A 24,819-nucleotide genomic window follows, 5' to 3' on the forward strand; every position below is an offset into this window, starting at 1 on the left:
ACATTGTGCCAAGTGGACCAGACAGTTCTCAGTCTAAAGACAGCATCTTGCTTAGCTATTTTAAAAGGAATAGTAAAACTACACTGACATACAGGCCCAAGCAAGGACAGCAGATTTCCTTCCCTCAAGGACCGCTTTGAGATTGCTTACTAAAACCTGCAGACCTTGTAAACCAAATCAAATTCTGAGATTTGCTCAGGAGCAGACTCAGTGAGGTGTGGGATTAAAAGACTTACTTCACCAGTGGCCCTGGGAACTTCTTCAGGTCTTCTTGTTCAGGCATATGCTGCAGTATCATCTAAAAAAATAGAACAGCCCAAACATCAGCCAAAATAATAAGTAGCTTATACAATTAATTATTTTTCAAAATTAACCAAAGCTTTGATTTAAAACAGTACAGCTCATCAATCCAGTGGACTCCTTCCCTCAAGCCTCCAAAATCGGGAGGGAACAGAATCTTCTATTAGAAGACACTAAATCCGGTCACAGACCAAATTCCAGCTCAAGCCCCTGGTCAAGGCCAGTGATCAGGAAAGGTCGGAAATATCTGAAAGGTCAGGCAGCATCTGAAAGAATCACGTCTTTCTGGATGAGACCTGTCGGAGGTGAAAATTTATGGCCACTCAGTACAGCACTGAAAGATCAACTCAGGAAAAGTAAAAGTTTAAGCCCTGATCCCACACCCTCCTGCCCCGCACTGTGCCGCCGCCACCACCCACCCCCACAAATCCCGCCCTGCCAGGGAGTTCACTGCTCTGCTCCCCAGAATTCTGATCTACAGTTTGTGATGGTAGAAATTTAACCATGGAAGCCAGAGTTTCTCTAGTCTAAGCTTCTACATGTAACTGGAAAAAGGTGGCTCTATTGATGTATATGCCAGAAACCTGGAAAGGTCCGAGTCAGGGGATTCAGGCAACAGTGAACACAAAGCAACAAACAGCAGTAACCACAGAATGAACATTGGAACACTAAATTCATGCCTCCTTAACGTACTGTGTGACAATGTAGAGAACATACCCATCCTCCCCCACTCCCCCAGGTACCTCCAGACTGTGCAGCTCCACCAAGGCAGGTTGTCCTTCTGAAGGGAGGTTGGGCAACACTTTCAGCAACTGCCCTCCGGGGCTGAACCGGACACACAGATGAGGAACTGTGAACTTCTCAGGGGTCACTGGTCTTGGTGGAGCTGCAGCTAAAACAAAAAGAACAGTTTTTCTTGAAAAAGAATGGAACAGGCTGAACAAACTTCTCCACTTGATTCCTGTTACATGCACCAATTATTCAATATATAAATCTTCTTAAACCTCTCCATTAGATTCCAGACCAAAACACATTTCTGTATATCCATGATTATGGAGAATCCACATTTAAGGTGACGTACTGAAAAAAAAACTGGCCAGGCACAGTAGTTAAACACTGATGCGAAGTAGCGTACATTAGAGGAACAAACCTTTCTCCACTGGCTGCCAACCTGTTTCTGCTGGATATCTGTACTGATAATCCGAGTAGCCTGGATGTACTGTGCTTTGAGAGTACTGTCCATAAGTGTAATCTGTGCTGGCTGCGTGAACTTGCCCTTCAGTCAAGTCCTGCTGACTCCTGTAAATCTGGCTCTGCAAGGAAAGAGAGAAGTTAGAAGGTGCTGATAATTGGAGCAGAGGATGCAGGAATCAAGCCCTGCCTATTTTGCCCTTATTTTTATGCATTCCATTTATAAATTCCTATCTCCAGATTTTAATGGAAACTGCATACGTAAACACGTCACGCTACATGTTCCTGGCAGAGGAATACTCCATAGCTCTTGGTCTGAAAGTGTGATTACAGTGTGATATGCTTACATATACAGATTCCATTACAGAAAAGAATGCAAGAATTTCCTATAGAATAGTTGACAGGAAGTGCATGCAGACACAAGCTTTGGAATATGTTTAGGCGGTTCTTGACTCAGTATTTCACCCAGTGAATGACAAGATTCCCCCAGAGGTCAGCCGCAAGAAAACAACCACCTGTTCAAAAGCAAACAGAGACTAACTTATAAAGCAAAACATAAGGATGCTGGAAACTTGAAGTGAACAAGTTCTGCTGAGAGGTCATCAACATGAAACATTAAATCAGTTTCTCTTTCCACTTGACCTGCCAAATTTTTCCAAAATTTTCTGCTTTTATTACTGACTGACCATTATAGGGGTGCCTGGGATTTACACACGATATATGGCACAGATATAGACCATTTGGCCCAACCAATCTATACTGGCATTTATGCTCTACTCCAGCATTCTCCTATCTTTCTTCATTTAAATCTACCATCCCAATCTTTTATTGCCTTCTCCCTCATATGCTCGCTTAGCTTTCCCTGAAATCCAGTCATCCTTTATTCTTCCAAACCCCAGCAGGTACAAGCCCAGCCTATCCGACCATTCCTCATAAGACAACCCATCCATTCCAGATACTAGTCTGATAAACCTTCTCTGAATGGTCTCCATCTAGCCAGATCGCTCTGTATCGCAGAGCTCTGCAGTCTCTCACCATTTAGAATAAAAAAGAAACGTATTATTTATCAGCCAAAACGGACAATTTCACATTTTCCCACTTTGCACTCTAAGTGAAAGGACTATCACCACTCAAACTTATTTATATCCTTTTGTAGCACCCTTACATCCTCTTCCTAACTCACTTTGTATCATCATTACTTTTCGTTGCCCAAATATTAAGTTGACTGATCCACAGGCTGTGTTCTGTCCCCTGAAATACAGGAATTAGAGTAGCTATGCCCCAGTGTTCTGATCCTACACCTTTTTCTAATGAATTATGAAATTTGTAGAGTATCACTTCTGCTATCTCTTCCCTAGGTAGTTTTTTAAAAAAGATGTAATCCATCAAAGTGATTTATCCCGAGTTTGATTATTTGTTCCCCCAACACACCCCACTTTTGTTTTGGAAGCATTCATCTCATTTCCCTTATCATTCATTGTCATCCAGAAGTTATCCAGAAGTTACTTCTCACTCAGTCAGTAATGAAACAGAACAATTATTTAATATTTCTGCCATTGCTTGATCATACTTGCTGTATTATCTTGTGATCATTTAATGATCTTACTCCCATCACAATCTTTTTTAATTGATGTGCTTGTGAAAATATTTCACAATTTTATGTTTCTTGACAATTTAACTTCATGCTTCCTCTTCGTTGTATTATCTTTAACGCACTTGCCTACTGTCTCTGAGCTTCAAACAGGATGTCTTTCCTCATCCTCAATTCTTCCTCGTTATTTTTCCCCCAAGGAGTCTCACTAGGGTTTAGTTTATTATTGCTTTTAGCAGTATATATTTTTCTTGTATTGGTCCCGAATAGCTAATAAAAATGTTTTGGTGAATCAAAACAGAATGTCGTTTTATCTCAAAACCCAAAAGTTAAAGATCAGCAGAGCCCACAGCAATTCCTCATTCTCTTTAATTATCATATCAACAGCCCCGGCCTCCCCTCGCCTGCAGCAACTGGCAGTTCCAGGCTCTCCTCAATCTCAGTTTGATCCATGGCCAGTGAGACAGAACCAAGACACCAATCTCTGAATTATCTCTGCCACCTCCAGCAGGGTGCCACCAAACATCATTCCTTTCTCCTCCCTTGTCAGCATTCCATTGAGACAGCTCCTTCTGTGACTCCCTGATCTGCTTTCTGCTGGTCCTATCATTTCCTCACTCCACAGAACACCTTCTCATACAGTCACAGGTGTAGACTTGCCCTCCTACCTCCTCACTGTCCATGGCCTACACACACCTTCCAAGTGAAACAGAGGTTTATCTGTATTTCTTTCAATCTGCATTTTATATCACTACTCACAATGGTGAGACTAAATACAGTGTGGGTCACTGCTTTGCAGAATACCTCCATTCTGTCAGTAAGAATAGCCCTGACCTTCCAGTTACTTGCCATTTCAATACACCATCTTGCTCTTGTACTAATATTTCCATACTAGGCCCGCTACAGTGAAGACTAAAGCGAGCTAGAGGAACACCTCATTTTCTGCTTAGGAAACACAAAAGTCCAGTTAACTTCTTTTCTTGGACCTGAAACGTTAACTCTTTCTCTCACTACAGATGCTGCTAGGCTCACGAAGTTTCTCCAGCACTTTCTGTTTTTATTCCAGAATCAAGACACTATTTTTTGCGTACAGAATTTACTGATTGATACTCAATGAGTGGCAGGACAATAGGAAGCACAGAAGAGGAGGGGTATTGGGTGATTGCCCACTGATTCCTGAAGGTGGCAGGACAGTTAAAAAGTGGAGTCAAGAATACATACGCTTGCCTTTATCAGTTGTGGCATAGATAATAAGAGCAGGGAGGTTATGTTAGAGCTGTACAAGACTTTAGTTAGGTCACAGCTGGAGGAATATTGTGCGCGGTTCTGGTCACCACAGGATGTGATTGCACTAGAGGGGGTGCAGAGGAGATTCACCAGAATGTTGCCTGGGATATGGCAGCTTAGCTCTGGAGAGAGGCTGGATAAGCTCAGGTTGTTTTATTTGAAGCAGAAAAGGTCAAGGCAGAGGGACCTGATATAGGTGTATAAGATTATGAGGGGCATGGACAGGGAGGATAGAAAGCAGCTGCTCCCCTGAATGGGTCAATAACAAGGTTATATAATTTTACGGTGAAAGACAAGAGGGGTCTGGAATGCAGTCCCTGGGAGGGTAGTTGAGGCAGGAACCCTCAACCTCAAAGCACTTGGATTGAAATGTCAAGACATTTAAGGCTATGGGCCTAGAGTAGGAAAGTGGGACTAGTAGATAGTGCATTTTTGACAGTACAGACTCAATGAGCCAACAGGCCTCTCCTGTATTGTATGACTGTATGATTACTCAGTCTTACTGTTCCTTCCACCCATCAGTTCCAGCACTTTCCCTTTATGTTTCCCCAGCAATTTAAACCATTAACCCCAATCAACTGTTTAACTACTCACTACATTAACACGTCTGCTGAGATCACCAGCACACCTCACCTGCTGAGACCGGGAGCCAAAGCTGCTCCGCCTGCTCCTTACACTGTGCGAGCTCAGTACGCTGTGAACAGACTGCTCACTGTGTGTGCTGTGCCCATCAATCTCATCAGGGTATAGGTCCTGCCGACTACCTTCATCGAAGCTCACATCATAGCGAGGGTCGTAGTGCCAGAGGTTCTCAAATCCATTTCGCCTTTTAAACAAAAGCCAATTTATTGAAATGAATGAAACCTTGAATAAAAATTCTCCACCCACCCACCCAAATCCTCTCCGACCAGTCTCTATTGAATTAGTAGCTTGGAGTCAGAGTGGTTTTTAGCTGGGCATGGAAATTACTTTGTATAAAAGACAAACTGTTTAACAGTTAACATGTTACATTAACCATTCGTACATTGGCTTCAATCACTGACCAGAAATAGAGGGATTTTACAGGTAATGCATGAAGTTGGGGAAGACAGGGAATCGCTACCAGATCCTGCAGGGGAACAAGAGGAGAGGCAAAAACAAAACACCAGTTGCAACGGCATTTGCTAAAAGCCCCTCTCCACACCCCAATGTCTAATATCTATACCCCCACCACACACACCATTCTCAAATGAAAACCTGCTCTCAGTCATCCAGCCAAAGACACTCAAATCCAAACAGTCAAACTTCACAACCATCCATTACATTCCAGACTGCATGAGAGAACAGTCACTGTCTTTCCATCCTTGCAAAGTCTCTCTGAAACCATTTAGCAACTCTGGGCAACGCTGTTGAGAACCAGAAGGAGCCCTAAACACTGATCTACATTTGAATATTGTTTTTAAAACAAACATGAGTGAAAGATGAAATACTTGACAACTTATCATGCCAATAGGCAAGAATATCAATGCAAAAGGAAAACATTGATACAATGTAAGAGTGTACAGATTGGTTGGCAAGTGGACTCGGACTGGTAGAGGTATGATGGCAAAACTCTGCTTCTTAATATGTACACCAATCAAACATGGCAGGTTAGCATCAGATATCCAACTGGGCTCCTAACCCTCAACACGTTAAACCCAGCAAAAATCTGCCCATCCCGGTTTTGAAATTTTCAGTTAATCCTACCAGCACTCTCCTTTCCATCCACATCTCCTCACCCGACCATATCAACTTTTGGCGGAAAAAGAATGCCAGATTTTGACTCCCCTTCATGAGAGCACCCCTGTACAGCCTGGTTCGAATTTTAATTTTATGTTCAGAACTCTCCACACCACACGAGATAATTCTGATTCATCCAAACAACTCTTCAATTTACTGATAAAGGTTTTGCTTAGACCATTCCTTCATCTTTTATAATCAATGAAACAAAGACGGACCCATGCATCTTCTCCTCAGGTTACCCCAGTATCATAATGGGCTACTCAGAATGAACTCTGTTCAATGCCCATGTGAGTATACATTGAGGCTAATTCTCTCTCTCTTCCCACTTGCCCAATATTGCCCAATCCCCACCCCACCCAATCCTCAGTATAATGCATCTTAACAGACATGTCTAGTCTCTGCTCCACTATAAGATGGAGCACTGTGGCAGAGGAGCTGCAGGGCTGAGTGCTCTGTTCTCAAGAAGTTGGTTACTCACCTATCTGTATATAGCTCCCGGTAAGGTCCATAGTACCAGTATGGCATGTCATATTCCCTGTAGTCTCTGTATCGAGGATCATAGGCAGCTGGGTCATACCTATCCCAATGAGCTGAGTCTAACAAAATACAATATAGTAATCTTTGAGAAACACTGCAGGCTGTATTAAAGAGGGAAAGGAAATGGAAAAAGATTTTGTGCTTCCATAACACCACTCTCAACCTCAGAGCATCACAAAATTCTTCATAGCCAATTAACTACCTATTGAAGTTTTGCCACTTATTTTTATATTCATTCCCAGTATTTACTGGCCATCCCTAGTTGCCCTTCAGAAGGTGGCGGGGAGCTGCCTTCTTGAGCCACTGCAGTCCATTGGGTGTAGGCAGACACCCAATGCTGCTGGGAAGGAATTCCAGGACTTTTACTCAGCGATACTAAAAGAACAGTGAAACATTTCCAAGTCAGGATGGTGAGTGGCTTGAAGGGGAACTTGCATGTGGTGGTGGTGGTGTTCCCATCTATCTGCTGCCCTTGTCCTTTATAGATGGAATTGGTTACAGATTTAGAAGGTGCTGTTTAAGGATCTTTTGGTGAATTTCTGCAGTGTGTCCTGTATATGGTTCACACTGCTGCTTCGCAGTGTCAGTGGTGAAGTGACTGAATGATTGTGGACGCGATGCTAATCAAGAGGGCTGTTTTGTGCTGGATGGTGTCAAGCTTCAAGTGTTGTTTGCTCCAGTGGGGAGCATTCCATCACACTACTGACTTGTGCCTTGTCAACAGTGGACAGGCTTTCTGGAAATCGGGTGGTGAATTCTCAGGTAGATGAATTCTCAGTGTTGTAACTGTGCTGGAGTAGCATAGTTAGAGGTGTGCTAAGTTCTGGAGCACAGGTCTTCACTACCAATGCCAGATTGCGTCAGAGTCCATTGTCTTAGCAACATCCAATGCCTCCAGCTATTTCTTGATATTATGTGGATGAATTGAATTAGCTAAAGACTGTAATGCTGGGGACCACAGGAGGCGGCCGAAATGGATCATCCACTTGGCACTTCTGGCTGAAGATTGCTGCCAATGTTTCAGCCTTATCTTTTGCACTGATGTGTTGGGCTTTTCCATCATGGAGTTGTTTAATTGTCCATCACCATTCATGACAGGATGTGGCAGGACTGCAGAGCCTAGAGCTTTGATTGTGGATCGCCTAGCTCTATCACTTGCTGCTTGGTATGCAAAAAGTCCAGTTTGGTAGCTTCACCAGTTGGCACTTCATTTTTAGATATACCTGGTGTTGCTCCAGGGTTAATCTCAGGCTTGATGGTAATGGTAGAATGGGGGAATACGTTGGATCATTGGGTTACAAATTTTGTTGGATTATTATTCTGCTGCAGCTGATGGCCCCTAGTACCTCACAGATGCCCAGTCAAGGTGCTAGAACAAATCAAAGTCTGTCCCATTTAGCATGGTGATAGTACCACACAACACAATGGAGGGTATTTTTAACATGAAGGTGGGACTTCGCCATGGTCACTCTTACCAACACTGTCGTGGACAGATGCATCTGTGGCAAGTAGATTGACAGGGTAAGGTCAAATATGTTTTTCCCTCTTGTTGGTTCCCTCATCACCTGCTGCAAACCCAGTCCAGCAGCTATGACGTTTAGACCAACCAACTAGATCAGTAGTACTGCTCCACCACTTCGATGTTGAACATTGAAATTTCCCAACCACAGTGTATTCTATGCTCTGATGAATAGTCAGCTAGACTCGAAACGTTAGCTTGCTCTCTCTACATGGATGCTGCCTGACCCACAGTGATTACCAGCATTTTTTTTCAATACAGATTCAAGCATCTGCAGTAATTTGCTTGTACATTCCATGCCCTTGCCACTATGGTTGTAATTATGGCAGGTAAGTTGCAAATAGCAAGATCACAAACAAAAGTCAATGACTAGAACATAAACCAGTAACTGGCACTTTGGAGAATTTTTTTTAAGTGATGTTTGATGAGGAATACAAATTAGCAAAACAACTGAGGACTCCCTGCTCTTTAAATAATGCTCTTATCAGCATGAGGGGAAAGTACAGCAAACTGGGGAGGTGTGTGAATAAGTCACAAACAGCTTAAACACAGCTTCACCACAGCAACTGTACGTCACAAGCATAACCAATTACAAATGAGCAACATCACAGGTCAGCTTTCCTGGCACAGATGCCGGCAACACAGCCAGGTGGTCACCAACTAAAAGCTAGGCAAGTTACTGTTTGAGAACCTTCATTTGAATTGGGAGACATCCTGCAAAGGGGCTCTGCGCCTGACTAGATGACAAAGTAAATAACTTGAGAGCAAGGTTAGGCTGCATCAAAGGAATGGAGGTGGTGATGATGAGCTGCTTGATTTTCTGTAATCCACGAGTTTTTTTTGGGTGGGTGGGGAATGTCATTGGGGAAATAAATTTACTGTCAAACAGGATGCTCCAGGTTTTGAAAGGAGTATGGAGAGTGAGGGAGAGTATGGGGTTACTCTTGAATATTACTAGTGTAAGACAGAGAGTGGGGTTAGACAGTATGAAATATTAAAGGGTAGAATGTGAGCAAGAGAGAGGAAATAGAATGGGTGGTTTAATGAGAAACAGTAGATTAGGACTAATGAGATGAAACATTCTATGATCCTACAGCCTCTGGAAAGTTTTACATCCAGTATCTCATCTGCTGGGGCAGTATAATTTAAATATTAGCCACCAATACAGTCATTATAAAATACTTAAATCAATGCAGACACAGATTTAGGGAACGGACTCCAATTATCTCATTGTCCAATGGCCACTCAGTGGATACAAGCAGGAGTTTGGGAAAAATCACCAAGTTAGGATGATACCCAGAACACAGTAACCGGAGGAAACTTGAAAAAAAATCATAGTATTGATTGTTACTGTTAAATTCAATCTGGTTTGATCGGTCCAGTCCAGTCTTTCTTATTCTTTTTCAGAATTTGAATGAATGAATGAATCAGCAAAGATGACTTATATTCTCCATCTCATCTCGGCACAAGAATCTCGCTAGGTCACTTCAGAGTGCAACAGAGTGCAATCACATTTTGGGGGTCTGGAGTCACATTTAGTCCGGGTAAGAACAACAGAACGTTGTCCCTGAAGGGATCATTTGAGAGCCAGCCAGGTTTTGAGAGCAATCCAACAGAATAGTCACTGTTACTAATCCCAGAAATTTAATTACAAATCAAATCCAAATCCCCAGATTGCCCATGGGAAGATTAGAACTCGTGCCCTCAGATTAATCCAGGAACATAATCAAAATCGTGCACTATATTTCCTGAGAAACCACTTCAGTCACAGTCACAATCACAACAGGAAAATGCCATTATACAAAAGGCTCACGATTCTTCAATCCCACCAAATGGGCATCATACCACCACTCTTACCTTAGGCACAGCAGTGATTCTGATCCTCATTTCCAGATGTAGGTCTCTAACCTAGACTGACAGCCCTCTACAATTCAAAGGTGCAGGGCTCCTTAAAGGACGTTAAACAACGGTTCTTTCCAATGCCTTGGGCAGATACTAAAGATCTCACAGGGGAAACACGAGTTGAGGGTGACCCTGCGACCCCCACCACAGTAGAACAGCCTCCTGGTATTCAACATCCAGCCTCAGCCTTGAAGTACATAGTGGTGGGCGGCCTGTGTTTGTGGAACCCGAATACCATAATAGCTTATGCAGGGATTTAATGCTCTATTAACTTACTCAATATTTCACTTAACTAACCACTGAGTGCAAGAAAACCAGCTCTCTAGGAGAAGGCAGAAAAGTGATTCTTCCTTACCTCTGTACTGATATTGACTGTTGTAATAATCTGGATAATAACCAGGATATCCCTCTCGCCCACTTCTTCCACCATACAGGTCTTCAATGCACCCTTGCCTGAGGAGATCAAACAATAGGTTGAGTGAAACTTTGAGGATTCTTACGTCAGTTTGTGTGAAGATTGGAATCAAGAACGTAAATCTGTGCCCTGAAGGCTGAATGGCAATGGTTAGAGACAATCCATCCACTGCCATCATATTGACATACAGAAGGCAGTATAACAGGAATATACACGAGGACCAAGGAATGTTGAAAAGTTTCAACTAACCTGCTTCACACAGAGTGGAGAATCAATAGAACAGACTACCCAGAGATAGTGGTGGTGCATTCAAAGCAAAAATAGAAAGAACTTTTCTTAACAAAACTCACGATGGATTGATTTATTGTTGTCACATGTACCGAGATACAGCAAAAGTGTTGTTTTGCGTGCTTTACCGGCAGATCGTACCATACGAAGTGTATCAAGGTAGCATAACAGAGTTCAGAATACAGTGTTACAGCCGCAGAAAGAGTGCAGAGAGAGAGGTCAGAATTAATACGCGAGAGGTCATTCAAAACTCTGATAACAGCAGGGAAGCAGCTGTTTGAATCTAGTCATATGCATATTTAAACTTTTATACCTCCTGCCTGATGGAAGGGGGTCGAAGAAGGCTGCATGAGGGAACAGAGAGACTAAGGGACAAAAACAGAAATTGTCAGAGACACTCGGGAATTTCTTCAGAATGGGTCACTGGATCCAAAACATTAACTTTGCTTTCTCTCCACAAATGCTGCCAGACCTGCTAAGTTTCTCCAGCAATTTCTGTTTTTGATTCTGATTTCTGGAAGCTGCAGTGCTTTTTATTCATTTGAGTGAGACTAGGTGGGTGTGAGCACATGCATGACAGAGTCTACAATGGAGGCTTATGAGGTAAGAAAGAGAAGAGTTTGGGGGATTGGTGGTCAACAGAGGGGGGGGGGCACAGGTGAGGCAGGACGGGCAAGATGCCAGAGTTCATGTCTTAATGCCAACAGGAAGACAAGAATCAAGGCAGCCAGGCTTGTCACTCACTGCCCTGGCAGGTGTCAAGGTTGTTGCCATCACACACCCTGAGCAGACAAGTAGAGTGTCAGGACAGACAGCAAGTCCTTATGTGAGGGAGTGGATGGTGCACTGCTACTGCAGTTTGCTAGATGCTAAAGCCAAAGGGAGGGGGGTTCAGGAAAAAAAAAAAAAATTTGCAGGCAGAATTGTACGGCTCCATTATTAATGCAGACACAGATTTTCGTATCTCAGTTTCCTCCACCCCAGCCTTCACCACTTCCTCATTATTTCAGTCAAACGGCTTGACAGAAAATTAAGGCCAAAACACAAAAAAAATGTCTACAATACACCCTAACTCCTCCAGCCAACCGATTCAGGGTTGGATGGGTAGGAAAAGAGGGAGGGGTTTATGAAGCACAGAAAAGTGAAGCATTTTAGTAACGTCCACCCTGGGTCAATTCTGCATTCGCTCATCCAACAGCAAGGAGATTAATGCGAGGGCTCGCAATCAACTGAATCCCATCCCCAAAGTTCTGGGGCTTTAGGAGAAAGAGGGTGGGAAGATCAGTAACAAAAGGTGACAGGGAATCAGACTGCAATTCAGGATATATGCTGAAAAGTGCTTCTTTAAAACTTCATTCTTGACAGCTGGATGCGTCTAGTTAGGTCAGCATTTATTGTCAATCCCCAATTGCCTAATGGTAAACTGCCTTTGTGAACCGTAGCCCAGGTATAGGGACACCAACCATGCTGTTAGGGGAGGGAGTTACAGCACGAATGAAAGAATGCTGCACTGCGTATGTTTATAAGTCAGGGTTGTGTGGGCTTGGAGGGTAACTTGCAGGTGATGGTGCCCCCATGTACCTGCTGTCCTTCTAGATAGTAGGGATCAAGGGCAGGCAGGTGCTGCAAAAGGAAGTGACTTGTGTATAGGCGTCAGACAAGACCTACAGACAGAAGCAAACTTAAAGTTTATGGAACTTTTGACCCTATTTCGAATGGAACATATGCTAAAATGGGAGGAATTGGGGTAAAGTCGTCCTCTTTCTGCAACTCCATACCTGGAAGGTGGTCGATTGGAGGACTGACTTGCTCTTGAGCTGGGCCGACTGGTTTTCTCCCCCTCTGATTCCTTGTAACTCATGTTATTAACATCGTATCTGCCATGTCGGGCATAACGTCGGTATGGATCATCCTGGAGAAGTGAGAACTGGTTAACAACTAGGTCATCGGCAATGAAACATTATGAGCTTTAACGGCCAATATTCATTTTTCAATCTTAATCACTAAATTATTTGGCCATTAACACACTTTGAATTGGGATCTTGCCATGCATAAACTGGCTGCCATGTTTCCTACAACATTGACAACACTTTGTTAGTAGAAGCGAGAAACCACACAGCCTTTAAAAAATGTGGTTGAACACTTGAAATATCGTACCATTCAAGGCTATAGGTCGAGTGCTGGAAAGTGGGATTAGTGTAGACAGGGAAGTGCAGACTTGACAGGCCAAAAGGCCATTTCTGTGGGGTATGGCTCTTCCTTCATAACACTCAATCTGAGAAAAAAAAAGTCTTCCTCAATCAACGTTTTTTTCCTTTGCTCCCTCACGAAAGTGCTGATTTCCAGTCAATTGGGCATCCTACATGAGTTAGCATAGGTCATCGTAAGGTTATTAGTGAGAGAGTCATTTACAAGTGCAGACTCATTTACTTGCTAGCAAGACAGTGGTGTCATGCTGACATCACTGGGATAGTGATCCAGAGATCCAAGCTAATATTCTGACGACAGGAGTTCAAACCACACCACTGTAGCAGGACGAATTTAAATTCAATGAACAAATCAGGTACTGAAAGCTAGTCTCATGATAGCAACTGCAAAACTGTCGATTGTCACAAAGACCCATCTGGCTCACTAATGCCCTTTATGGAAAGAAACCTGCTGTCCCTATCTGGGGTGATCTACACGTGACTTGACCTCACACCAATATGGTTAACTCTCAAACTGTCCTTTGAATTGGTTGAGTAAGCCACTCATTCAGGGGCAATTAGGGATGGGCAAAAAACGTCAACCTTGCCAGTGAAACCCAGATCACATGAAAGAATGGAAAAAACAAATTCACAGATGCTGATTCCAGGCACACGGTTCTTGGCAATGTGAGGAGAGCTGGTTCAATGTTCAGGAGCTGAACCTGGGCCCCATTTGTGATCCTTCCAGAATAGACAAACGGGAAGCTGGAAGAGCACAACAAGTAAGGCAGCATCTGGAGGCAAGGAGCAGTCAACATCTCGGGTACAGCCCTTCTTCAGGAGAACCTGACCAACAGATCATTTACTGAATAATAGACCAGAAGAGCAGCATTTCCAAACCCTTCCCCAAAGGACAGCTACAGAGAGTTCAGAACTCACTCACTGAGCTGTTGCTTGTGGTTAAGGAACAGTCTCCGGGGAAGATTCTAGAAAGAGGAAGTCAGAAAGATAGCCAATCTAGTAGTTTTAGAATGATCACAACTGATTAATATTGCAAGGACAACAGAAACCCAAGTTTAGAAGGAACATGAACTGAGGGTTTTAAAATAGAATAGTTTAAAGCCTGAATCAGATCAGTTATCTGGAATGGAAACAATTGGTTAGAAAGGAAGGCATCAACAAGCATAAAAACAAAACGGTGAGGCAAGTTACCTCCAAGAGCAGAACTCTCTACACAGACTATGAGTACACAATGAAACAGGAGGAGACTTTTTTTTTTTAAAAAAGATGTACAGGGTAAGATGATCATCACCTGGAATAAAGAAATTTGGGTTCTGCACAGCCCTAGACTTTATGCGAGTGAGTGAGGGGGGGAATTTGCAACCTTCCCAGGATGACACAGATTTACAAAGTTGAAGCGAAAACTGAGAGGGTTTTGTGCAACAGAAAAGGGTGAACAAGCTGGGGCTCCCAACTGAGAATGGAGAAGCCTGACTCAGTAGAGGGTTTTCAAAGTAAAACAGGCTTTGAGAGATATTTAGAAGAAATTTTTACTTATGGAGGGAGCAAAACGAAGGGCCATCCATACAAGACAGTCACTATTAAACTCAATCAGGACTTCAAGAGAACCATCTCTTTGCAGAAAGTGGTGAGAATGTGGAACTCTCTCTCTCACAAAGCAATTTAGGTGAATAATGTAGATACATTTAAGGGGAACATGACAGAAGAATATGTCGATTCGGCAAGATGACGGAGGGTTTGGAAGAGAGCGATGTGGGGCAAAACTACCCATCTAGACCAAATGGAAAGATTGCCCTCCCTCCCAGGAGAATGTATGGATCAGTGATTGTGCTGGTGTAGTGTTGGGATGGACTAGATAGACCAGTCCTTCTCAACTGCTTTCCTAAATAGATAAATGTTCACCATTTCTTTTTCAATGTGAATTTTATGCTCAGGGGTCTATGTCAAGGAGTGAAAGCCACAGCCAATTGTGTCAGTGCCTACATCAAACACTGAGGTAAGGGACAGCACAGGGATTCGACACAGAGTGAAGTTTCCTCTACATTGGCACCATCAAACACTGTCAGGACAGGGACAGCACAGGGTGAGATACAGAGTAAAGTTTCCCCTACTCTTTTAAACTAAAATTAAAGCTCTCTCTACTCTTTTAAACTAAAAGCAACGAGAAAGTAAATGATCCTCGACACTGTCACCACCGAGCACTCAGGATGGGGACAGCAAAGGGTTAGATGCAGAGTGAAGCACCCCCTACACTGTTAAACTGAAAGTAAGGCTCCTCTTACACCATCCACATTAAACACTTCCAGGATATGGGTAGCACAGGGTTAAATACAGAGTAAAACCCCCTCTACACTTTTAAACAGAAAGTAAAGCCTCCTATAATCTTCTATACTGTCCCCATCAAACATTTCCAGGACAGGTACAGCATGGGGCTAGATATACAGTAAAGCTCTTGTTACACTGACCCCATCAAATGCTCCCATAACAAGGACAGCACAGGATTAGATACACACTATACTGACTTCAAAATCTCCCACACAGGGAAAGAGTACCGCTCACATTACAATGTCCCAAACATACCCACTGCATGAGCTGACATAAATTGCAGGATGCATAGCAAAAGGAACTGCAAATGCTAGAAATCGGAAATGAAATTACAAATTTAAGCAGTTTTTGTAGTTAAAGAAACACATCAGAATAGGTCTTCTCGGGGCCTCACCCTGTGTGAACTACTCCAATCACTCCACAGACACAGACTCATCCAAGAGTTCACAGCATGCTCTTTCTTGGTGTCCGTCACAAGCACGGGAAAAGCCTATTAAGTTTCCCAAGCCTATTTTACTGATCAATGAACTGCACCTCAACAGGTGCACACTTGAGCAGTGAATACAGGAAGGAGGAAACAGCTTTTTAAAGTGACAGCCCTGGTTTGACCCTGCAATGTATCCCCATAACCACCCATCTGGTCTCCTTAAAGCCGTAGCTCTGGAAAGTGGTAATTTACTGAAGCATGGACAGGATATTCAGTTGTGAAGGGCACTGTCCCTGACAATATCCTCAATCCATGCAGCTATACATTTCAACAAGAGGCTTTGGGAAGTGATTTGTTTCCCACACTATTAGCCCAGGGGCATAGAGACTCGTTGTGACATCTCAATCAGTAGACACCCTTGAAGGTGCCAGAATCGCTCTGGTCAGTGGTGCCATTACGAATACAGCTATTGGAGGAATGCACCAAGCACCATTCACAGCCTGTGCTCGCTGACCTAAACTGGCTCCCAATGTGGTGACACTTCAATGCAGAATTCTCATCCAAGTTTTAAATCCTTCCAAGGACTCAGCCTCCCAATCTCAGAACCTCCTCCAGCCCTTACACACCTCCAAGATGGCTGTGCTCCTCTAAATCTGGACCATTGAACATCCCAATTTTAGTCACTCCACCGCTGGGTCCTAAACTATGGAATTCCTTCCCCAAGTCTGTCCATCTTGCTCTCCTCTAACATGATCCTTAAAAGCTACATCTTTGAATGGCTTTGGTCACTTGTGACCTCCTGTGTGGCTCAATGCCAATTTGTGTTTGACCTTCTTTCGCTTTGTTATTGATGCTGTATAAAAGCGGAAAAAACCATCAGATATCTCCCCTGACCTAGATTACACGCATGTTTCTAAGCCTCTGAATAAAACTGAAGCGACAATACAGACAGAAAAGTAGTAGTTTTACCTGGTAGTATGAATGGTTGCCTCTGGAATCCATCAACGGGTAGGGCATCTGCTGGCCAACTCTAGGGTCCAGTGTAGGGTACGATGAGTAATGCATGACACAAGGCTGCTGAGACTCTGCACTGTAGTCCTGGCACACGTATGGGTAGGTGTAACCATAACCTGCATGTGGCTGCCCTGTCGGGTATGGGTGCTGTGGCATCACGTCATGGTGGGTGGTGGGCTGGGGGGCAACTGCTGCTGTTACTGCAGCCTGAGCAGGCAGGTGCTGCGCCTGTGCTGGAGGCTGAGTGTGACCAGATCCCGGGTACCCGTAACTGGCTGAAGGGTACTGGCCACTGACTGGTAATGGCCCCGGTTGGCGCTGGTCATGAACTACTGGTGGTGGTAGTGCCTGCTGTCCACTTACTGTGGTGACTGGCTGTTGCTGTTGGACATCTGTAGTGACCTGCAGGTAGAAACCTGCTTTGTCATTGGTGTAGAGACCTGTGCTGTATGTGTGGCAAGGAACTGACTGCTGTGAGGTACCACCAAGTGGCAGGGAAACAGCCGGATGTGTGCCAGTTAAGGGTTGATTAGGCACAGTACTGTGCAGTGTGAAATCAAGCATCTCATAGTTGGTAGATGGGTTGGGCTGATCAAACCCTTGGTCTCTCGTTTCATCCTTGCCACTGTCGCTGGATGGTTTAAGATTGGAAGCTGGGGAGGTTACAGTCGCTCCAGGATCTCGGTTAGATGGAAGGCTGGCGGTGATGGCTGTATCCACTGACTGCCCTTCACTGGCCGTCCTGGGGTTGGTGCGACTGTCTGCGGCCAGGTTCAGTGGAGCCTGGGCAGGTGGTGCTCCTTGAGCCATGGTGGCCAGCTCAGGATTGGGAGGGACTGGGCTTGCAAAGGCAGCACTTTGGCCATCGCCCCGATCTCGGAGAGACCGCTCAGGGCTGGGAATGTTGGTGGAGGTCTGAAGAGGCCGAGCAAGCAGCACAGCTGGGGTTGGTGAGGCTGGAGTAGGGACCAGGAGCGTGGCATAGCTCGGAGCTGTCTGGTTTCTTGGGGGTCTGTCCTCTGCCACCTGGGGAGGGTTTTCCATGTTTCCAGGAGGCACAGGGTAGCTCGAACTCTTACCGCTATCTTCAGGCGGTTGGATCACCTCCAATTTGGCAGCTGCAGGCACTGCTGGAGCAGCTGGTGCCAACATGATGCCAGCAGAGAAACTCGGCAGATCGCTCTGTGCCCATAGAGTGGCAGCAGGGCTCTCCGATTTCACCCAGATACCAGAAACCCTTGAGGACGGTCTCTTGTGGGACTCTTCTGATGCAGGCCGTGCCACGTTCTTGGACGCCCCAACACCGGCATAGAGGTTTGAGCGAGGCTGGGGCATGCGGATGTTTTCCAGGTTATCCGGTGGCTGTTCCAAGTTACCTGGGGAGATGTCTGACGTGCCAGCACCAGGCCTCTGCCCCACGGTGGTCACCATCGACTGGCTCAACTCCATCACCATCTTTGCTTGGTCCACTTCAACAGCTTTGACTGCCAGTTGGCCATGCGATCTGACTGGCTCGAACGAGCTGTTGGCGCTGGCTTGGAAGGTGGCCATTGGTTTTGGGGAGCTAAGGGCAGGAGATGGAGATAGCTGGCTGTAGTACAATGGCCGCCCTGTACACTCTGCCTCCCTGCCAGGGCGCAAAGGGTCTCTGTTCAGTGGGGAGGAGTCAATTTGCTCAAAGAAACGGTTCGGGGAATCGGTGGGAGGTTTCCCACTCTCTTGTTGGATGAATGTGTTTGTCTGGGTATGGGATCTCCGCAGACTGGAGCCACTGCTGTGACTGGCACTACTGTGATTTGAAGAGATACTGTCACATCGCAGAGGGTGGTGCGCAGAGTCTGGGGTCTCAAGATTTGGTGGTGGTCCTGCTCCACTCATGTTTCTGACGGTGTGCAGCCCTTGGTTCACCAATCCAGGCATGGGCTGGAATGCCACAGGAGTCCTGTCAGGCTCAGTGGGCAGGACCTCCTGATTCTGGACATATTCAGAATTCTCATCATCTTCTAAGGCCAGCCGTCCACCATGGGGCTGAGTGGAATCTGCTGCCCCACCAGGATCCCCACCCCCGAGGCTGTGAACACCACATGGGCCAGGCGGATGAGGGCCTAAGCTTCGGGGTTCAGCAGTACCAGTGCACAGTTCCGGCAGCTGCTGTGTGCTGAAGAAGGGTCCAGTGCTGGGCTGGAAGGCCTCCCCGATACTGGCACAGACAGCACTCTGCTGCTCAGGCACCAGGGTTTCTTTATTCTCCACTTCACCCCCTTTGAAAAACATTGATACGGTTCCGGGTTCAGAGTCTCCAGATGGTGGGTCTGAGCGTGGGGCAGGACAGTCAGCCTGGTGTTCCGAGTGAGGCATAGCCTGCTGCTGGTACACTTCTCGAGGGGGTCCAGATTGCCAATCCTCTGACCGGGCAAAGCTAGTGCCAGGGAAATGCTGCTGGCGTTGGGACATTTGGTGGAACAGAGGTGGTCGGGCAGCATCTTGGTGCTCGGTTCCAGCAAACTGTGCCTGGGGCTCCATCGATGGGGATTGGTGCTGCTGGTAGTGGCTGCCCACTGCCTGACTTTGCTGAAGTGGGACAGGCTGAGGGGCACTATAACCACCAAAACCTTGGGTCTGGGGGTCACTAGGCTGAAAGTAGTTCTGGACAGATGGAGGTCGACTGCCATGACTCGCTGCCCACTGTGAGGAGCTCGACTGGAATTGTGGTAGGAAAGTGGATGGAGGGGGAGGAAAGGAATGGGGCTCCTGGCGGCCCCCCTCCTGTCCATGGGGGGTCCGTGTCATGGGCTGTCCCTGCCCCATCTCATTGCTCTCTGAGCCCAGCCCTGTGTGAAAATACGAGGGCTCCTGAGGCAGGCCCAGTCCAGCTTCAGCTCCTTGAAGAGGGGCTGCAGGGGAATACTGACCAGCTTCACCGAACCGGGGTGCAGGGGGGAGAGGGGCTGGTGCACCATAGGGTTCATGTCGTTCCCCCAGCGCAGTAGGCATTCCAGGGAAAGGAGCTTGTGCGCTCCCAGAAACATCAGCGGGCCAAGGGAGCTGATTCCCATCTTGCCGGTTCAGAATTGGTGGACCTCCATTGACAGTGTTTTGCAGTGACGGTAAACTGTTGGACTGGGTCTGCCGGCCAAGCCCAAACGGATCAGTGACCGGTGGCAGAGGCAGTGTAACAGGGGCTCCTGACAGGGGGGTATTGGGCCGTCTGTAGGGAGCATTCCGCCGGAATATGTTGTGGGTTCCCCCACTCAGGGGGGCTCCAGTGGTGCTGCCATCTCCTGGTGACGATCGGGGTGGTGGAGGCTGCATTGTTGGACTCTGCATCAAGACTGCGGCAGCTCAAACACAATCTCCAGTAATAACAGGGTAGTAACAACAATACCTTTTGGGAGAGAGAGAGAGAGAGACAGACAGAGAGTGAGAAATAAAGACTGACTTGTATTTTTATAATGTTTCACAGCCTCAGAACATCTCAAAGCACTTCACATCATCAAAATACTTGTTTTTTGAAGTATGGACATCATTTATCAAATCAGAAAAACAGCAATTTGTGCCCAAGGTCCCACAAACACAGAGAAAATCACAGCATTCCTTTGATTACCCCAGCAGGGTTCAGTGAACAGAAGCAAAAGGGCCCAGCCTATTGCCAACAGTATCCTATTCACCCATCACATGCCAACGGACGTACAGGGAATCCCAGTTTGTCAATGAATCAATTTTAAAATTCCTTCCTTTACTTTACAATCATGTTCTTGCTTATCTTCGCAAACTTCTCTGCAACACTGTGGGATCTCGGTGCTTCTCCACTTCTGGCCTTCATTTATCCTCAATTTTAAATCTCTCTGCCCCGAAATGTAACAGACAAGGACACAAGCTTATTTCTTCAATGTAGTTCAGTATTTTTCACAATTCAGAAAGAGACTTCCATGAAATATGTTATTAGTTCCAATTGGTTATGTGGTTACATTGCAGATCAGTAATCCAGAGGATTTGGTTAGCCAGTCTGGGGACAGGAGTTCAAATCCCACCAGGGCGATTTGCTGGGCCTAGGTTTAATGGTGTAAAACCCATGCAACTAATCCCGGTCATTACCTATTGTATCTGTATGCACTGATAGGTGAGGCCAGAATCAGCAATGGCCACTGCAGCCAAGTATTTTACAAACACTCAAAAGCGCAGACAAAGAAGAATAGATGCACCTACACAAATAAGCTCTTTCCAAAAAAAAACTGAATGTAGATATTTGTGCATTGTGCATCTAGACACTCTCTCATTAGCTACACCAACTAAATAAATCTTGGAATCATAGGCCAGAATTCTCAAAGGGGCAATGACAGTGCTAGCTACTGACCTTGAACATCATACAATGTGTGGTGTAGGTGTCGTTCCTTCCCCATGTTAGTTCAAATCTGCTGCCAAACTAAGCGGGGTGCTCTCCAGGTGTCTAATGGGGTCATCAAGTCAGGTAAACAGCCTGAAGTATTCGCACAGACAAAAGCCCAGCTGCTAGAAGCGCTGATCATCCTATACTACCAAATATCACTTTGCACACAATACAATAAATAACTGTGCCCCACTCATAACAGATGGTGAAATATCAAAAACTTTTAAAAAAGCATAGAACAATCGTGGAGGAGAAATTTGTCATTCCATAGTTTTTTTCCAGGGATAGAGAGGTTTTCCAGCTGTAATTATGAAGTCAGCACACCAACTTAAAGCCAGTTATGTCTAATTCAACAAAGTGCAACCTTCTCCAGGACATTGATGTCAAGACTAATAGCACAAAATAAGTTTTCATGGGGTCAATCATTTTTAATTGCTTACAAACTGTGTGGTCTTCAACGATAAACCATACAGAGAAACAAAATTACTAATGGAGAATTTGGAATTTGTGTTTAGCTATGCATGCACAGATCCCCAACATCACTGTTACCTTTTGTGGGAGTAAAAATAGTCAACTCAGGCAATTTTGCCATCCTTAATAGTACAAAATTCTGATTGTTGCAAGTTTAGCAGAGAGGGAAGCCATTTGCCAATCAAGTCTGCAATGACTCTTTCAAAGAGCAATTCAATTAATCCCCTGCCATCGTCATATTCTTGCAATATTTTTCTCTAAGCATTTGTCCAAATCCTGTTTGGACCTTCCAACTAACACTATTCCCTCCACCTTGTACATGAATTAGGAGCAGGAATTGGCCATTTGGCCCCATGAGCCTGCTCCATCATTCAATTAAATTAAGGCTCAGCTGATTGTAACCTCAAAACCATATTCCTGACTACCCCAATTAACTTTTACCCCTTGTCTTGACAAAAATCAATCTAACTCTGTCTTAAAAATATTCAAGGACTCCACTTCCACCACCTTTCCAGTCTCAATGTCTCTCAACCCTCAGACAGAAAAAAAATTACCTTATATCTGATTTAAATGCCTTAAAGATGCCACTGCATCTCTATTGACCTATCCTTTAACCTAATTTGTCAATTAATTTCAGCTAGTTCTGTTTTCATGCCTTCATAGTTGACCTTAAATCTTTAATAAGTGTCAGACTCACTCCTCCCTCTATCAAACTGAATGTACAATACCATTATATTATGGTTGCTTCTACCTAGGGAAGCCTTCATTGGGAAATCATTAATTAAATCTATGTCGCTGCATCATACCAGGTCCATTATTACATGCTCTCAGGTTCATTCCAGAACATGCTGCTATGAAACTCTCTGAAAACTATTCTATGAACTCATCTTGGAAGAAATATAAACAGAGAGGAGGACAATGTAACAATTCAAATAGAAATAGATGAGTTCTTGGAGTGGGCAAATAGATGGTAGATGAAGTTCAATGCTGAAAAGCGAGAGGTGGTAAACTTTTGGACAAAGAACATGAGGAAACAGCAAAAAATATAAAGGTGCAGGAGCAGATACCTGGGTGGTGTGCATATATTAACATTATGGATATATCTACACTAAATCCTCCTCCTTCATAAAAATTCTGTGATTCTTGGCTACCTTTGCCATTGGACTTTTCCAGTCTACACGTTGATCAAAATCTCTAATGAATATCACTTTTAACAAGCTCTCATCATTTCTACCTTTATACTCCATTCTACCACATGGTTACTGTTGGGAGACTTGATCCCCTGACCCTACTATTCAGTGTCTAATTTCCATGCAGTTTACTTCCTTGCAGTTGGCAACAGCACCATACTCAGCATGATCCAGGTGGAGAGCACCCCATTGGTACAAATCCTACCTTCCCCCGGACGGTGCCAGTGTCCTATGAACTGAAGCCCACTTCACCCACACCAGTTTTTGAAACAGATATTTTTATTCTAAATTCTAACCATTATTTACATTAAAATCTTTTCCTCAGGTTCCTTTGCATCATTGACAGAAGAACCAGAGGCATTCTCCTTAAACGTGTGATCTCAGTTATTCGGCTCTTCAGCTACTGGAAAAGAATTCTCTTAACTCATTCCATCTAAACACTTTCATGATTTAAAACACCTTAAATCTCCTTAGTCTAAGTGTAAGAACTGCCCAGGTTTCTCCGGTCTTCCCACACATTTGTATAACTCTAGGAAATCTCTTCAGTTCACTCTCCAAAGTTTTCATATCCTTCTGAACTGTGACCAGAATTGGACATATAGGTTTCAACCCCACCATGGCAGATGGTGAAATCTCAATTCAATAAAAATATGAAGTAAAAAGCTAGACTAATGGCAACCACAGTCAATTCTTATGAAAACCAATCTGGTTCACTAACGTCCTTTCGGGAAAGAAATCCATCATCCCTACCCAGTCAGGCTTACATGTGATGCCAGATCCATAATATGGTTGACTCTTAACTGCCCCCTGGGTGATTAGGAATAATAGATAATAGACAATAGACATTGGCTTAGCCATGATGCCATCCTATAAACAAATTCTTTAAAAATAGATTAAGCAAAATTTTGTGCTGTACGTTTTGATTACACAGTCAGGATTTCATCAACTTTGTTGACCTGTTCTCCAACTCTCAGGGGTCAGTTAGCTCTATTGTCTGGATCGCTGGTTTGCCATACACAGAGTAACTCTAACAGCGTGGGTTCAATTCCCATACCGTCTGAGGTTACCATTAAGGACTCTTTCTCAACCTCTCCACTTGCCTGAGGCATTGTGACCCACAGGTTGAACCAACACCAGTTGCCTCTTTCTAATGAGATAGCAGCTTTATGGTCCAGTTGGACTACAGTGACTTTACCATTTTTATTGAACATATTGACCCACAAAGGTCACTTTTACACACACAGTATGCTAGAGGCAGTTATCAGACTGTATATGAATGACTGATCACTTCTTTATTTCCAAGTGTCACCCATGCACAGTGGGTAGCACAGGTCAAAAGCTCACAGAAATAAGTCATACTCAAGAGACCCGTGCACAAAATCCAGAAATACATTCCCAGCCCCAGTGCCAAGGGAAGAATGCACCACTAGGAGTCACCATCCTTTAAATTTGATGGTAAACCTAGCTAACATCTTCCCATTCAAACTTTAATGGCAAAAGAACAGTGCTCTCCCCATTGACTTCTCTGAACGTTAATCCTGCAACTGACACTAATGTGTGGGAATGCACAAACCCATTGCTGCATTTCCTAAAATTCTACACTTCAAAAGTACTCAACCAGTTATGAAGCATTTTGGAATGTCCTGAGGATCATAATAGGCACTATATAAATACAAATCTTGCTTTCACTTCAGAACAGATCATCTTTGTCCAACTGCCAACAAAGCACTAGCACAATGCACACGTTGCACAGTGAACCTTTGAACTTCTGAGCACACAGAGCCACTTGTCTGATTGCCAGCAGCACAACACTGACCCAGCACAGCCTTCAGCAAACATTCCCAACACTAACCCACCCCAACTGCACATTCAATGCCCACAAAAAATACAGAACTGAAGAAACATCCAGTATTCAAGGTCCTTCACAACAATAAGACTAGCAAACTGTTGCTCCTTTTGTCCAGAAAATGGGACCCTCAGAAAGACTGCCATATGTAACTCACTCCT

The 24,819-nt window shown here is 44.6% G+C and overlaps 1 protein-coding gene across 3 annotated transcripts in view; it reads right to left on the minus strand.

The window, feature by feature from the left end:
• Positions 1–20,151, minus strand: part of LOC109923355 (protein transport protein Sec16A-like) — a 43,632-nt gene extending 23,481 nt beyond the window's left edge. For 2 of the 3 annotated variants that reach the window (XM_048613475.1, XM_048613473.1), the window contains exons 1-8: positions 16,720–20,151; positions 12,570–12,703; positions 10,444–10,541; positions 6,609–6,726; positions 5,003–5,195; positions 1,451–1,613; positions 1,044–1,192; positions 237–298 (exon numbers count right to left, since the gene is read on the minus strand). In XM_048613475.1, the coding sequence (XP_048469432.1) occupies positions 237–298; positions 1,044–1,192; positions 1,451–1,613; positions 5,003–5,195; positions 6,609–6,726; positions 10,444–10,541; positions 12,570–12,703; positions 16,720–20,091 (4,289 nt within the window). In that variant the 5' untranslated portion in view covers positions 20,092–20,151. The remainder of the gene's footprint in view (positions 1–236; positions 299–1,043; positions 1,193–1,450; positions 1,614–5,002; positions 5,196–6,608; positions 6,727–10,443; positions 10,542–12,569; positions 12,704–16,719) is intronic. The other variant, XM_048613474.1, reaches the window with a different exon arrangement.
• Between the last annotated feature and the right edge of the window lie 4,668 nt (positions 20,152–24,819).

The sequence above is a fragment of the Rhincodon typus genome, chromosome 28 (assembly GCF_021869965.1).
Source record: "Rhincodon typus isolate 14 chromosome 28, sRhiTyp1.1, whole genome shotgun sequence".
NCBI classification, from domain to species: domain Eukaryota; kingdom Metazoa; phylum Chordata; class Chondrichthyes; order Orectolobiformes; family Rhincodontidae; genus Rhincodon; species Rhincodon typus.